Source organism: Agrilus planipennis, unplaced genomic scaffold (assembly GCF_000699045.2).
Source record: "Agrilus planipennis isolate EAB-ADULT unplaced genomic scaffold, Apla_2.0 scaffold89, whole genome shotgun sequence".
Taxonomy (NCBI): domain Eukaryota; kingdom Metazoa; phylum Arthropoda; class Insecta; order Coleoptera; family Buprestidae; genus Agrilus; species Agrilus planipennis.
In genome coordinates, this window is record NW_020439079.1 from 255,644 (window position 1) to 273,055 (window position 17,412).

The window sequence follows — 17,412 nt, forward strand, 5'->3', positions numbered from 1 at the left end:
TCGAAGTGGTCTGTATTCTATCGAAACTGCCAGGCGCGGACCGCGATTTCGATCTTTTTGGATCTCATCAGCGCATCGCAGGCAGCTCCGACAGAACACAGACCAACTTTTACCTGCTGTCTTAACAGTGCGTTTAGAATGATGAGATCCAAAAAGATCGAAATCGCGTTCCGCGTCTGGCAGTTTCGGCAGAATACAGATCACTTCGAATTATTTTATTCGATTATGGTAACGTGCCTATCACGTTGAGGTTAGCTACGCCGGGATTCGTTTCAGCAGGTAGATATCCATATATTTAAATGGATCTTGTTGGAGCATACGTAATCCTAAAATGTAGCATCGTACTACAGATGGCGTTTACTGCGCCATTTGTGGTATTTTCTAAAACGCACTGTTAAGACAGCAGTTAAAAGTTGGTCTGTGTTTTGTCGGAGCTGCCTGCGACGCGCTGATGAGGTCCAATAAGATCGCAGTCGCGATCTGCGTCTGGCAGTTTCGACAGAATACAGACCACGTCGAATTATTTTATTCGATTATGGTAACGTGCCTATCACGTTGAGGTTGACTACGCCGGGATTCGTTTTCAGCAAGTAGATATCCACACAAGTGGACCTTGTTGGAGCATACGTAATCCCAAAATGTAGCATCGTGCTACAGATGGCGTTTACTGCGCCATTTGTGGTATTTTCTAAAACGCACTGTTAAGACAGCAGGTAAAAGTTGGTCTGTGTTGTGTCGGAGCTGCCTGCGACGCGCTGATGAGATCCAATAAGATCGCAGTCGCGATCTGCGTCTGGCAGTTTCGACAGAATACAGACCACGTCGAATTATTTTATTCGATTATGGTAACGTGCCTATCACGTTGAGGTTGACTACGTCGGGATTCGTTTTCAGCAAGTAGATATCCACACAAGTGGACCTTCTTGGAGCATACGTAATCCTAAAACGTAGCATCGTGCTACAGATGGCGTTTACTGAGCCATTTGTGCTATTTTCTGATTAGATATAGTTATCTCACTTTCTCTCACTTCTTGTTTCTGCTTCTAAAATGTCTAACTATCCCATAATGTCTGATGTGTTCTACGAACTCATCCCTCCTGCTTCTTAATAACACCTTGACAACGATTTCTATTGTCCTACTAGGCCGGGTGCCTCGTGTACCGGACCCAAATCGGGTAACCATCACCACAATTTTTTTACATATCTAGAACACTAATTATATTTTACCTACATTAGATAAATTGAAAATCCTGGACTACCTTGATCCGTGGCTGAGAAGCTTTTTATATTTTGACCCCGTCCGAGAGAGCTATTGATCAGAAAATGATAAAGAACATCATACTCCAATTGCAGCCAATTTGATCTTTGTCGATTTTCGATAAGGATTGTGTTCAGATTAGTTTAGCCTTGTAAGGGCTCATATCAGGCAATATTGTGCTGCTAATTATTTCTAAAGAAGAATAAAGAGGCACCATCAACACTAATTATTGTTATTGAGATTAAGAACGCATAGAAGTTTAATTTGCTTTTGAATTTTGTGCTGCACTTATATCTACTGTACACTTTAATTTACAATATGGACCATGTACATCGAACCCGTTTGTTTGAAACTATCTTAACCTACATTGGAAAACTTGTAAACTGTGTTTGAATTACGTGAACTACCTTTGCATTATGTTAGCTGTCTCAGAAACAAAAAACTACAACTTAAATTAACTTGAATATGTAAATAAAGGGGGTGGAGTGTAGGAGACCCTTCCTAAATATTATGGATGACAAGCTTCATTGGTCATTACAAATGGGGGTGGCTCTGACACAATAATCTAAGATTTCACCATCTGACCCATTTCCGAGTGAAAGTTAAAACATTTATGGGGCAATAGAATTAAACGATTTGAGTCCTCGATGGACCTGTACATCACAATACATGATCTTATGACAGCCTTCTTGTAGTCAACCCTCACGAATTTGTGTACACATTTAATTTTGAGATTTAATACGCTGCCACCCGTAACACTATTTTTACGCATAGGCACAAAAGAAACTCTTCTCGAAATCGAAACAAAAGATTTTGATTCTGAAAGAAATTATTATCAGAAAAAAAGCAGACATTAAAAAAATTGAATTTTGAGCGAAACGAATTGATGAATAGGACTTGAACAGAATGCATAGGGCTATTTATTTACAACTAGTAGAAGTAGGCCTTAAAAAGACTTATTTTACCTACTATATGCGATCAAAATAAATAACTATGTACCTACAAAGTAACAGCGCTAGGGTGAAAATTAACTAATTTATATTTATTCTACACGTATACCCGATAAGCTCCTGATGGGAATAAATCGAGGTTCGGAATGCATCAATTGCTCGTTTGCGAAATCCCTTTTGACCACAACGACCACTTGTAGCGGTTGTAAAGATGTATTTGATGATCGATTTGTTGGAAACGATTCGAATTCAAACAGAAACTGGAACGAGAATTCGAAGGACCAGGTGGCATGAACCATTCCTAAATAAAGTTTCGTAATTGAGACAGATGGGAGGTTTTGCCAGAACAAATACAATTAGGTGAGTATAACTGTAACATGTATTTCTCTTTTCTTATCTAACAATCTATGGTTTTAGAAAAATGTTGTAGGTAGGTAGGATTCTTTAAGGAATTGTAATTTTTATTTATTCATTCATCAGGTACTTTTACTAATTACTACTAATTACTAATTTTACGTAAATGATCTCAAAGTTGTATTTTATTGTTAATTGTGGATTGTGGAAGCAGTTATTTAGTGAAACTTATATGAGGTCTGCTCAAAAAGTATCGCAAATTTTGTGTTTTTACAAAAATTATTTATTTATTCTTGAATATATATTTTGTTCCCTTTCAAGGTACCATAATCCCCACCAGATATTGTGTCAACTTTTATCTGATCTTCGGAGCACTTCAATAAATCATATTTTGTGATCTTGTTCAGCACCTTCTTCGATACCGTCTTTATCTCCTCACTTGTAGCGTAGCGTCGTCCTTTCATGGACCTCTTCAGTTTCGAGAACAAAAAAAGTCACATGGGGTCAGATCTGGTGAATACGGTAGCTGTGGCGTTATTAGTGTATTGTTTTTGACCAAAAATTCGGACACAAACAACGAGGGGTGTTATCATGGTGCAAAAGCCAATTTTTGTTTTTCCACAAATCCGGCCTTCGCGAAAATTACGTATACAGGCAGGTAATATTCCTTATTGACCGTTCTACTCTGTGGCAAGAACTCGTGGTGTACCACGCCCCTGCAATCGAAGAAAACCCTAAGCAAAACTTTCACATTTGACGTAACGCGATTTTGGCTCGTGCGGCAACTTCCATTGGGATGATTGAGCTTTGATTTCCACGTCATAACCAAAAACCCATGATTCATCACCAGTTATGGCCTTTTGGAGCAAATCTGGGTCGCGGCAGACAGAGTCCAACAGCTCCTTAGAAAATGTTAATGTGATGCTGTTTTTAAATAAAAAATAATTCGTTTCAGCAAGTAGATATACATATTTTTAAATGGACCTTGTTGGAGCATACGTAATCCTAAAATGTAGCATCGTACTACAGATGGCGTTTGCCGCACCATTTGTGGTATTTTCTGATGCTGTTTTTGTTCAAATTTGAGCAATTTGGTACGAATTTCACAGCTACCGGTCTCAAGCCCAAATCATCGGTAAAAATCAAAAGGCTATATGTTTAGGTCTTCAGCAACTTCTCTAACGGCGATTGGCCAATACTATTTTCTTCACTTCATCAACGTTTCCGTCTGTTGTTGACGTGCTCAGGCGTTTGGCACGCTCTTTGTCGTTTACATCTTCTCAACCCTCTTAGAACATTTTGTACTACCGATAAACGTTGGTTCGGTCCAAGGTAGCTTCACTATATGCCACAGTCAACATTCGGCATGCGTCCGCGCACTTAATTTTGTTTTTCACACAAAATTTGGTACAAATTCTTCACAGTAGATAGTTTATTTTCATAACTCTGTCGTACAACAATCCATTTAGTTAGGTTTACATTATCATGTATTCTATACGGGTGTTTGGTGATCGATTCGAATACCCAAATTCACCCCACACCTGACTCATATCCTACATTCATCGAAACATATGAAAATGCCCTTTAGTGTCAGATCCCAGTACCACCACTCAAGCGTAATACTTCTTGAACATTTCAGAACGTTCTTGATTCGTCCCGTTAACTCTAGTTTTCTCATTTCGGATCTGCTTTGCACTGTTATAATTATAGCAGTTAAATCGTCAAGTTGTTTCACGGAGGGCTGCAGGGTTACTGTTTTTACGATTGGTAAATTATGTAGTTAACGATTTACAGCTTTTGCGACTCGAGACGACGGCTTAACTATACTAATGTTGCCAATTCACGCACAGGACCGGCTTCGTATTGTAAATTATTGTGATTCTTTTCGCTTTAACAACGATGCCCAACTCACCGTACGATTGTTTATTTACACCCTAATACAAAACTTTCCCCTTCAGAAACGCTTATCCCACCTACAACATTGTTCGTTTAAAGATATCGGTAAGGTAATATTGGGGGCAGATTTGATTTGATACCTTATGGCCCCCAGGAGGCATCAAATTTCATTCTTATCCAATAAGACGTTACGATATTTTCAGAATTAGATAACAGGAAAGATATACGTGAGACTTGATAGGAATTGATTTGTTCTTCGGTTTCCTTTAGGGATGTAAAGGTAATAAAAAAAAACGCTGGATTCGATTTAGTAAAGTCGTCTAGGAATGTCAATTGTATAGCCATTGACAACACAAAAGGTTTGTAATGTGTAGCTTTGAAATCCACTAACTGTAAGTGTAATTTATAGAATTGTATCTTAGGATAGCGGATTGCTGTTACTTTATAAATGTGTATGTGTAGACATGCTCATAAATAAGATTATGAGTATCGAAAAATACCAGTGGTTTTAAATTGGGGTTTGTTATAAAGGAGTGTACCTACATACTGCGAATTGTTGGGTTGAATAAGGATCTTATATATGATATTGACCGTTTTTATGATTGCATAATTAGAGAGAATTAGGGTAAATTAAACTGGCCTTCTTCAAGATAAGTTTTTCAAATTATATGAGATAAATTTCAGATTACCTATTGAATTATAGATGTCACCCCATGGTTTTTAATATTTAATTATTTATGGTTTTATCTATTGAAATATGTTATCCTGATTTTGTTCAGCTATTTGCTGTTTGGAAGACCTACCTTGAAAAACCTCACACCAGCTACTAAGATGATGATACGGACGAAATGAACAGAGAAGAGAGTCAAATATGATGGTTTCTCATTTAAGTTGTGCCAAGCAACGGCGGTCTAAATCTCTATGTCATGCCGCTCGGTTCATCATTCAAGTTCTGCCAAGCAACGGCGGTCTAAACCTCTAAACATGCCGCTCGGTTCCTCATTCAAGTTCTGCATTCTGTATAATATGTAGTGAATAAAGAGGAAAAATGCAAAATATGTTAGGCAAGAATCCCCCTAAAAGTTATCAGACAACTAAAACTCATTATAAGATACTTTCAATTGAAATTGTGGTAGGAAAATAAGACACAAAGAAGAATAACGATTAAAAAACACTTTGTTAACTTTTACGTAAGAAGAACAAGCTTCATTTTAAATTTTTTCAATAGATATCATTAATTATGTATCACTCGGTGTATTATTATATATATATCGTCGTCCTTTCATGGACCTCTTCAGTTTCGGGAACAAGAAAAGTCACAGGGGGCCAGATCTGGGGAATACGGTGGCTGCGGCATTATCAGTGTGTTGTTTTTGGCCAAAAATTCGCGCACAAGCAACGAAATGTGAGCAGGGGTCATTATCATGCTAAAAGCAAATTTTTGTTCTTCCACAAATCCGGGCGTTTCTGGCGGATTGCTTCGCGCAAATTGCGCATAACTTGTAGGTAATAGTCCTTATTCTCTCAAAAACTCATGATGCACCACGCCTCTGCAATCGAAGAAAACCGTAAACAAAACCTTTACATTCGACCCAACTTGGGGCGCTTTTTTCTATTTTGNATCTCCGTAAGTCACCTTAACTTATAGTATTGTAAGTATAATCTATTTGTTATAATTCTTATAATATTTAATGTTTGTATATCAGTTACATACATGTGATACATACATCAATTATTAAAATGTGAGGATCTGATTTTGGCACCGATGAATCCTATTCTAAAATTTCTGGAAAGTTCCTTTCGTAGTGCTAATTCGCTGTATGATTTATGACAGCCGTGTGACGGCTTCCGGGCGTGCCGCACATATCGATCGCCTGCGGTGTTCTTTCATACCAGTATTTTTGAATTTTTTGCAATTTTTTTAATTACAGTACTCTACATACTGAAAAAAAAATAAATAAAAATCCAGATAGTTTCTGTAGTTTTGTACCCATTTACCGATTTTGAGCTAACTGCTCAACAATTATTATCTTCTTAATATCGAAAATGCATTATTATTATTAACATGCAATTAAAGATTACCTATCAGAGTCTACTCTAGATAATTTGTTTGGGGAAACATAAAAAGTTTCATGAAGCATTTTTGCTGCAGTGTTTGTTCTAATATTAACTGAAAAGTATGACGAAAACTTAAAAAAACCAAAACGAGTAACTCACCCCAAATTATCAATAACATTTTTCAATATCGAAACGTTTTCAAAGGTTATTATTAATACAGGAACGTATTGGCTATTGAAATATAAAGTTAATTAAAAAGGAAAGGAAATGGATGAAACTAATATTCATTTGTTAGTTAGCTTGGTGCCTGTTAATTAATTAATTAATTTTGTATGTTTATATTACATTTCATACAGTGTATATATGTAAGTAAATTAAAGGATATTAAATTTCAGTAACGCAAATGAAGGTTTATTAATATATGTTGTACCTACACCAGGGACTCTAGGGAAACCACTTTTAAAATATTTTAGTAATTTAGCATACCTATTTTGTAAAATTACTGAAATAGTTTCCGTCTTCGGCGGATACTAATATAAATTCCTGAAATTATGTGCTACGAAAATAATTTGTAACAAAATGCGATAAAGCTAATGTTTTATACGAAGCTTCAACCATTTTTACCTTAGAAAATGTATTTGTTACCTTAAAAAGAAAAATAATTTTTCTAATGGTTTTTTTATCAACGAAGGAACAGAAATACACGGGAGGTAAAAAAAATTCACAGACCTCACCTCATCGGCACTTATTTTATTAGGCGTAATGAAATTGCCAGATTTATCTCCTAGAACTCTACAAGTTATCTAAAAGAGTGACCTTTTGATGTTTCAATTTGATTCTAAGGTCGTCAGTCCTAAGACTGGTTGGACACGTACCATTCCTTCTTATTTTGAAATAATCTTCGTATTTCCCTAAAACTAGAACATCCCACATCCAGTAATCTAACCCAGGTCTACCTCTGCTCCACTTAACTCCTGTTTCTGTCTCTAATATGTCTCTGACTAGACCTTCATGCCTACCTACCTATATTGGCTATTTTTTATTGACTTCCATAAAGTCCTTTGTTCTCCTACTCTTTCATCCTTATAATTCGCTGGTAACACCAAATTTCGAACGCTCCTAACCTTTTATTTTCCGTCGCGCCCACTGTCCATGTTGGGCTCCCATTCAGCGGCGCGCTCTAAGCATACACCTTTTCCAAATTTATGAAGTAATCGTTCGTGAGCATAGAAGAAACTTCTTTTTATTGAAGGCGGCTCGATCCTGCGCTATCCTTCGCTTTATATCCCTACTACTCATTCCGTGCTAACTTATCTAACTTCCTAGATACCTAAAATCAGCCACTTCTTCTAATCTTTCATCTCCTGTTTTTACATTCGCTCTTTTCCTACTCATACAATACTCTTTTGTCTTACCGCTTCTATTTTATTTAAATCTATCTGTAACTCCTGCTTGCGAGTTGCTAATACTGCTATATCATCTGAAAATCTAAGCATACTAATCTTTTGTCCCTATATATCTATCCATACAGTTGTTCTGTTCGTTTCAAGAAGTTGGAGATATGCCCCTTCCCTTTATTAGGATGCGCTGTAGCATAATTTCAAATTTAATCATATTTGTCTGCGTAGCTCATTCCTTCACCGATTATCGAGCGAGAGCTAGACAAAAGTGTACAGTACCATTTGCAAAATTATTTAAACTGCCTCGTTAAATTTTAAGAATATGCTTTATTTAAAAGCATATTTAGCCAAAAATAATAACAAGTGAATTAACTTAACGCTCTACACACCTATAAAACTTTTGCTTTATTTTCTACTGTTAATTTATATACATTTTTATTTAAGAAATTGCTAAATATTTTCGTCTAGTACTGTACAGTTCCCACCGAGAGTTCTGCTCGTTCAAGCTTGTTCCAACTATTTCTGTCTTGCTCACGCCTACTGTGTATTCTTTCTATCTTCGCGCAGATTATTCAAGGTCACAATTCAAACAAATTGAAATGGGGTGTACTGCTTTTAATGATGTTGATCGCGTCTTCGATGTATACATTAAGAAATAGCGGTGAAAGTGTGCATCCCTGTCTGACTCTCTTCCTAATATTTACTTCTCTACGTTGCAACTTCAGCTCTAAAACTGCCTGTTGTTCTTTATACAAACTTAGTATCACTCTTCTATCTCTATAACTCAGCCCTACATTTTTTTTGTATATTTAGCATCTTGTAAATCAATATTAAACAAATATCCGGATAAAATTATGCAGAAACGTACGTATTTATAAGTATGATGATGTGAAACTGTCAGAGCAAAATTATTTCAAACAGTTTTTCACTAAGGAGAATTTTCTGGCGAACTTTCCTTTTCTTTCAAATGATCATTCTAACGGCAAGGGATCGCGAGTTTTAAACAAAAGACTTTCGGGGTCTTCAACTAAGCTACAGTTCAAAATGTTAGAGGGACAAACTCCAACTCGGGACGAGCGACATCTGCCACCCTCTACATATTTACATCATTAGTCGTAAAGGGTGCTCAGGCAGTGAACATTTTACTTTAACAATAATAAATTAAGAAATGCAAATCCCTTTTAATAGAAACAGTAACTACGTTTTAATGAATAGCGTTTGCATTTACATACCTCATGACATAACAATGTTAACATAGCTACATATGAATGTTGTTCAACATCATCCGTGTAGATCCCATCTAGTAACGAAAATGTATTCTTGATTATACAATTATGATTTGTCGCACGACCTGACAGTTCCATAACGAGCGTCATTGTAACGGACGTGTAATTATTTTGTTACGATCTGACTGCAAAAAGCAATGCACGAATAGTTATTTGAATTGTGACATACTAGCACTGCATCGAATAACCTACTATTTGCTTCTTCTCCTGGCAGTTTCTAAACTGGAAATTCGCAATTATTAAATTACCTACAATTTACTACAGTGAATATCGTGGAATACCGTGAATGGAGAAAGTTAGAGATGAGGAAGTAATAGAAATAGTAGGAGAATAGAGGTTCGGTATGGAAGTCAATAAGAAAAAATCGAGATAAGTTAGTATAACACTTCTCAGATATAAAGAGCCAGTTAAAGGCATATTAGATATAGAAACAGGAGTTAAGAGGAGTAGAGGTAGACCTAGATTAGAATTACTGTTCACAAATAGTTAAGGGAGATGCGATGATGATTATAATGATGAATTCACTTGAGAAATTTAGTCTTAGAAAAATATATATCTATATATATAAAAGATAGTCGTGTTAGTTACACTATTTATAACTCAAGAACGGCTAAACCGATTTGGCTGAAAATTGGTGGGGTGGTAGCTTATAACTAGGAGACGGACATAGGATACCTGTTCCCGTTGGGGGGAGGAGTGGTGAAGAGGCGTTGCAATGTTTAAATTGAACATATACTATTAGTCGTCAGATTTACTTGAAACTTGGTCTTAATGGTCTCTCAAATTTTAAAAAATTTTACTTCCAAAGGAGGGGGGTTAAAAGGTGTTGCAAGTTTTGTTTGGAACATACTTCATTTGTGGTTGAATTTGCTTGAAATTTGGTATATATGTTGTTTGATATTATTAATCAAATGAAAAGAGGTTGCAACGTTTCCATGCGGTATATTTTATTTGTACTCGGATTTATTCGAAGGTTACTCATTGTTGAAATTAAGCAAATACGTGTTTTCGCAATTTTTAAAAATCAATCCTTAAAGATGAAATGTTGTTGCTACGTTTGTTTTGAAATCTAAGATAGCGAATTACATAAAATTAAAACGTTGTAAGGGTGAATTGGGAGTTAAAAGGTTTTATTGAGAAACAATATTATTAATTTCTGGGAGTAAAGCCTTAGGGAAAAGCTTGCATTGTATACAATAGAATTAAATTTCAACAAACACGTTTTGTCATAGCACCACAACGTAAGGGATGTAAAAATTGTGCACAAAAAGTACCCTAGTTAACGAGCCGTCAATAATTGGGAACAGCGACGAAACACACATACCTATTTGTGACCTTCGCAAGCAGCTGATCCGTAGACAAGTTAATTATACGCAATGGTTAGTAATAATTTGCACTCGTTAGCGTTGCATTGGTAAAGTATCGGACATAAGGCTCACGCGTACATGCGCCCATATAAGCATCATGCATTGCGCGAAAATAATTTTTGCAGATGAGTATTTGTGGAGTGTTGTGTATTAATGGTCGTGAGTGGTGTCGAGAAGAATAAAATTAATGGAAAAAATCATGACCCATATAGAAACATCTCAAGTAAGATCATTGCTCCTCCTGATTCATTTCCCCGGTTTTGTGAACAGCTTTTTTTACTAGTTCTTAGATAAAAAAGTGACACAACTGATCGAATTTCAATGACAGGGGGCAGTAGCAAATTAATATTAATTAAATTCATTTTAATGCTTTTGATACCATAGACCACGTCCAATAAAACGCGACAGGAACCATGCCAAATAGCTTTAATTTAATTTTGTAAATAAAACACTACAATAAGTTCCTGTTTCCTGTTGTCTGAAACACATCATAGATAGTTCTGAATAAATACCAAAAAATTACAGTTACTCCTAGTAAGATGAACAAATAACAAAATATAGTGCAATAAACGCCATCTACGGAGCTTGCCGCTAATTGTGGGTTTATTAAGTTTAACAATAAATTGTTCGTATATACGAACACTAACTATCTTTATATTAGGTATTATGTCATTCATTGTAAATAAGGTGTAAATTGGTTTTCTTTAGTACAAGAATGAGTCAGGCAATCTTAATCTTTATTTACAGTTAGTTAATCTTATCATTTTAACGATGAATCAATTGATTTCAGATCCAGCTAGATTTTCGAGTAAACAATGGCATTCGAGGTAAACAGTTCATTTCTGAACAGTTTAATTTTTATTCGGTCATACTTCGAAAGAGTTGTTAAAAAATTAATTCAACGGAGTTTTCCTGTTACCCAAGAAAACCACATTAACTTCATCCGGACGAACATTAAAAAAGTAATTCTCCATTTAGAAATTGCTATTAGCAACTTAAACCAATTTCTTAGTCACCGTGGTGTTATTGGGTGTGAAACCGACCTTAAACCAACAACGCTACTTAACAAATCTGATTTCCTGGAAGTGTTGGGTTTAGAAATGGTGAACAATAATGAAACTTGCAGCATTCCGAAAGCTCCAGAAAGTTTTAGTGGTAGTAATAGTACGAGCGACGAAGTGAAGAGTGTTTGGGATCCAAGTTTGTCGGACATGAATAAGAAGGTCGATTTGGTTGGCGAGAAGCCAACATTGCGACCGAAACCTGCGTGCGTCAGATCTAAATCTTGTTTGTCAGTTGACAAAGGTAAAGCATCGGAGTCCACACTTTACAAAATCCACGAAGGATTTCCGAAAACTGTCGCTTCCACTTCCACTTGCATTACGACAACTGTTAACAACAATGCCGAGTGCGAAGGTTGGATTAAGAAAAGAAGCGGAAATTGTGTACATCGTGAAAATGTATCCCTAGGTTGGTAAATAAACGTACTTTACTTGACGATTTATGTACAATTGCAGGAAAGAAACATTTAAGGCTGACTTACAGTATTCAAGTAGATAGTAGTTAGAGAAAAACACACTTACGGAAAATGGGGAAGTGTTTTAATTATTTTTTTATATAAATAAAAGGAATTTGTAGGTTTAGGTTAGGTTGGGCTAGGTATAGGTTAGGTTAGGTTAGGTTAGGTTAGGTCATTGGTTAGGTTATGTTAAGCTGGGTATAGGCTACGTTAGGATATAGTTGCGTTAGATTACGAAACCGAGCGGCATGGCCTAGAGGTCTAGACCATTGCTTAGCATTCGGGAGGACGCCGGTTCGATTCCGGGCCGTCTGCCTTGGTCCAAGTTTTTCTGTGGCTTCCTTGGGTCACTTAGGCAAATGCTGGGGCAGTAATATTCCACAGATAATCTTTCATTCTCTTCTGTCTTCATTTCGTCCGTCTCGTCTTTCTCACCCCAAACCACCACCCACCTATTCCCACCATTCCTGAAAGTAGGCTGAAGAGGGCCTTCCGCCCTACCTTCCGGCATAGTCCGGAGGGACTGCCCGCCCACCAGCATTACTGGCTGGTGGGAATGAAACACCCAAAAGTTTTATTTTTTTTTTTTAGATTACGATGGTGCAATAAAAAAATCAGGTAACTTACCCAAGCCTAACCTAACCTTGTCTAACAAAAAGGGTACCTACTTTCAATTCACCATTTCGGTCATTTCTAAAAACAAAAGATGAGAAGACCACCCTGAACAACGTCAGATCAAAAACTGCTTTTTATTTACAATCTCCCAACGTCTCGCCCTCAGATAGTGGCTTCCTCAAGGGTAATTCTACGGCTGGCTAAGACAGACAAACATTGTTTTAATCTTCTTCTGACAGAGGTATAGAAATAGTCTCTAGATTGGATATTGTATTGTCTGACATAAATAAATGCAGTTATAGTTATTAATGGACGAAGATTGAGAAAGTTGTTCGTAATGGGTCTGTCTTAACGAACCAAACAAATACCCTACAGGAAGGCCTGTCTGAGGGTGAATCGTTGGAAGATTGTAAATGAAATATAGCTTTTGACTTGAAATTAGTTCTTGTTTTTATCAAAAATTGTCAGGAATAGTAGAGAATAAGAAAAATAGCTTACTCGATATAAAAATTTACAATAAACTTTTGGATTTGTTTAGATTGCAATGTCAACATCATCGTAATTTTGGAACAGTTTGAGTTATTGTGATGAAACTAAAACTATGTCAGTCCCGGTGTTCCTACTTATAAGTCACGTAATACAATTTATGATACACTTTTGTAGTTTTCAAGTTGTTTCTTCGTAGAGACCGACAGATACTCAGTTTGGTTAGAGTTCCGAAATAAATGAATTTTTTTTAATCTTACTTACACTATCTAATGGGAAATTAACCGGTGAATAATAAAGTTTAGTACAATTTTGCGGTTATTAAATTACACAAAAATTTCTACCACTAGAATCTCTGTGCTATCCCTACATGTTGTTCAGTTGGTTTCTTCCGACCAATTCTTACTAAGACATTAATTGTGCAGCGTCAAAAACCAACGTAAATAAACCAGCCTATAGCCACAAAACCTCTTTCTTTTTGAATTCTTTTTTTATTTTTTGAGGTACTTCTATTTCGTCTGATTCTGATATTATAATAAATTTTGTTGTACTTAGTTACTCTTTTCTAAATCCTAAGAAGAAATCGACATTATCGATTATGCTTGCAGCCGAGTTTTCAATTTCATCTCAGTCTCATTTTTTTTATAGGATCTACAAGGAATTCAATAAGGAGTTATTCTTTAAAATATTTGAATGACTGGGAAGATTTATGGGAAGAAAACGAAAATCCATTCGAAACAATTAAAAAGAGATACAAAGAGAAAGAAAAAGATGATGTTTTACCAGTATATACAGTTTCTGGAAGAATACGTCAATTTGAACGAAAACACAAGAGGATATCTTCAACGGTCGAAGGATTCTTAGATATCTTTGACAAGGACCAAAACAGGAGAAGAAGCAAACTAAAAGGCAAGAAAACCAATTTTTCGTCATCTTTAAGTTCAATTCGTAATACGAAAGAAGAGGAAGATGAAAACGACGACGTGTCTAGCCTGGCTTCACAAATGGAAAATAATTGCGATGACAGTAATGGTAGAGACTACACCAGTGACAGTGAGAAAGAAACCATAACACAGGCAAAAAACTCATCAATATTACCGATAAAAGCTAAAAGTTTAGGAAACCTTACGAAGAAAAATAACAACTTTAGAATAATGTACGATTTCTCAAATGGAAATGTTTCCAGAAGTAAATCAGACCGTTTACCAAGGATAGTTGATGTTATTGTAAGTGTTTACATTTAGCTTAAGTACTAGGCGGAGATAAGCATTTAAATATTAAAGGTTACTTAATTTAAATTTACATGATGGAAATTCATAAATATATAGCTACGATTTCTTCTCTTTTTTAGAATTTTGGTTACGGAATCAGATTTTGGCTCTGACTCCTTAACTGATATTCATCACTAAAATACATATGAGTCATAAGAGCGTCAGTAATTATAAATAAGCGCCGTAACAATCAGCTTTACTTCCCATTCGTCAAAAATTTTAACTAGAATTGTACAGAGGAGGATGGTAAAAAGGGGGAAGAATTATTAGGGGAAGATCAATTTGGGGTTAGAAAAAATAGAGGAACGCGGGAGGCCATTCTAGCTTTACGGGCAATAATAGAGAAAACGATAGAAAAAAGAAATAAGGCGTACATAGGATTTGTAGATTTAGAAAAAGCTTTTGACAATGTTAAATGGGACAAGATGTTAAATATACTTAAAAATGTAGGGATGAGTTACAAAGATAGAAGAGTGATACTTAGTTTGTGTAAAGAGCAACAGGCAGTTATAGAGCTGGAGAGGTAACGAAGTAAATATTAGGAATCTATTTAATTAATCTATACATCGAAGACGCGATCAACATCATTAAAGACAGTACAACTGTAGGGATAGATATACAGGGGCAAAAGATTAGCATGCTTAGATTTGCAGAAGATATAGCAGTATTAGCATTTAGCGATGAAGAGAGATAACTTTAAATAAAATGGAGGCGATATTGACAATACAGTATTGTATGAAAATAAAAGTAAAACAAAAATACTGGTTGCAAGGAAAGAAAAATTAGGGCAAGAGCGAATATAAAGATAGGAGACGAAAAATTAGAAGAAGTGATCGATTTTAGGTATCTAGAAAGTCAGATATGTCAGGACGGAAGGAGTAGTTGGAATATAAAGCAGAGGATAGCGCAGGGTCGAACTGCCTTCAATAACAAGGAGTCACTTCTATGCTCGCGAACGGTTAATTTAGAGATTCGGAAAAGGTGAATAAGAAATAGGAGAGATGGGTTAGTAGGACACCTTCTCAGGCATGAAGGTTTAGCCATAGACATATTAGAGGCAGAAACAGGAGTTAGGAGGGGTAGAGGTAGATTAGAAGATTAGCTCAGGATAGGAAAGAGTGGTGATGCGTATCCAACCAGTCTTAGGACTGACGACCTTATGATGATAATGATGCCGTGACATATAGTACGTACAGAAAAAATATTATGGATTATGAAATATACTGGGTTGCCTAACATTTAGTTGTCTAATCGTAAACTTACTACAATTAATAGTAATGCGATTTAACGTAGATTTTTTATTATTTGTTTACAGAACCTCTATATCAGTTTATATTTTTGTTTTTCAGTATAAAAAGAAACCGGTGTAGTTCCGTGAATAAAATCGAAATCTGAAGCTTCCGCCATGTTGACACCCCTTATATGGAATTTGAAAAAGTGGATTATACCATCTGAAAGGTCTGTCAGAAGAGGTCAATTAATCCCATTTAATGGTAAATGATAGATCATTTATTATCAATTTTTTGAGACGACCAGGACAACGTGGACAACAGTCTTGCGCCTTTCTCCATACGATACACGAAATGTAAATTACAACAAAATAATAATTTGTAGTTCAAAAAATGAAAAATGGCCTCGTCAAACACATAAAATCTAGTTGTTAGCACTAAATGTGGTTCGAAATTCTCTTTTCTTATCAAATATTTTCATTTACGTAGGTATTTAACTGCACTCTGAGCTCCCAGAAAGGTTGTATCAAATCGAACCAATATTGAATTAGAGCTAAAGGATTTTATTTTTCAAGAAAAACTTGTTTTTTTTTGTTCCACAAATCAAAATTGTATCACTTTTACTTAAATTCCTTTTCTGCTAAATAAACAACTCTTTGTTATTTTAATTTCTATTACATTCAAATGAAAACCAAATTGATTGTCGGTATTAACTATGTACCTATCTTTAATTACGAGGAATCGAACACTAATTCGATATTAAGCGGCATCTAATTAAAATGTCGCTAACTCTAAAAGGTTAGAAGTGAAGAGGTATTAGAAAGAATAGGAAAACAGAGGACTCTATGGAAGTCAATAAGAAATAGGCGAGATAGGTGGTAGGATACCTTCTCAGGCATGAAGGTCTAGTCAGAGACATAGAGAAGTTAAGAGGAGTAGAGGTAGACTTAGATTAGATTACTGTGCACAAATAGTTAAGAATGTGGTATGTTGTAGTTTTAGGGAAATGCGAAGATTAACTCAGCACAGGTAAGACTGGAGGTGTGTGTCCAACCAGACCGAGCGGCATGGCCTAGAGGTTTAGACCATTGCTTAGCATTCGGGAGGACGCCGGTTCTATTCCGGGTCCGTCTGCCTTGAGCCAAGTTTTTCTATTCTTTCCTTGGATCACTTAGGCAAATGCTGGGGCAGTAATATTCCACAGATAATATTTCATTCTCTTCTGGTTTCATTTCGTTCGTCTCATCGTTCTCACCCGAACCACCACCAACCCATTATCACAAGGTCTTCTGCCCTACCTCCCGGCGTAGTCTGGAGAGACTGTCCTCCCACCAGCATTAGAGACGGGTGGGAATGAAACACCCAAAAAGTTAAAGTTGTCCAACCAGTCTTAGAACTGACGACCTAATGATGATGATAGTGTGTATAAAGGTACAAATGTCCATAGGTGACGATATACCACCTCTTTATTGATATTTAATCATCTTGTTTATATAGGGCATCCTTGGTGAGTGGTTTAGCCTGTTGATGCGAACTAACAGGTTTGAAATTGTGAGCCATAAGTAGTGATTTTGATAAATTTCTAACGGAGAAACCTTTTAAGTATATTAAATATGAGCCAAATATGAAACTTCCAATTTTGCTTAATTTTCTGTTAACCTAATATAAAAGATTTAATTTGATGAGTTTATTATTTTATTTTACCGTTACAATTCTTTTATTT

The 17,412-nt window shown here is 35.9% G+C and overlaps 2 protein-coding genes across 5 annotated transcripts in view; one reads left to right on the forward strand and one right to left on the reverse strand.

Annotated features, from left to right (window-relative positions):
• LOC108734587 (ankyrin repeat and fibronectin type-III domain-containing protein 1) overlaps positions 1–17,412 on the reverse strand; it is a 375,782-nt gene that overhangs the window by 158,604 nt on the left and 199,766 nt on the right. The gene's annotated exons all lie outside the window — the stretch shown is intronic.
• On the forward strand, positions 6,073–16,357 carry LOC108734591 (putative uncharacterized protein DDB_G0292292). 3 transcript variants are annotated; one of them, XM_025977331.1, is made up of 4 exons: positions 6,073–6,110; positions 11,360–12,039; positions 13,838–14,415; positions 15,810–16,357. In XM_025977331.1, exons 2-4 carry the CDS (start codon positions 11,385–11,387, stop codon positions 15,828–15,830), a joined length of 1,254 nt encoding a protein of 417 aa, XP_025833116.1. In that variant the 5' UTR covers positions 6,073–6,110; positions 11,360–11,384; the 3' UTR covers positions 15,831–16,357. The 3 variants fall into 3 exon arrangements, with proteins under 3 accessions (XP_025833116.1, XP_018321721.1, XP_018321720.1); XM_018466219.2 differs by lacking the exon at positions 6,073–6,110 and adding an exon at positions 9,088–9,575; XM_018466218.2 differs by lacking the exon at positions 6,073–6,110 and adding an exon at positions 10,349–10,581.

Bases quoted from the DNA above. Each gene is read 5' to 3' on its own strand.
- LOC108734591 (XM_025977331.1), top strand. From the start codon at position 11,385: ATGGCATTCGAGGTAAACAGTTCATTTCTGAACAGTTTAATTTTTATT. The intron at 12,040-13,837 runs GTTGGTAAATAA...TTTTTTTTATAG, and splicing joins TCGTGAAAATGTATCCCTAG to GATCTACAAGGAATTCAATA. The intron at 14,416-15,809 runs GTAAGTGTTTAC...TTTGTTTTTCAG, and splicing joins CAAGGATAGTTGATGTTATT to TATAAAAAGAAACCGGTGTA.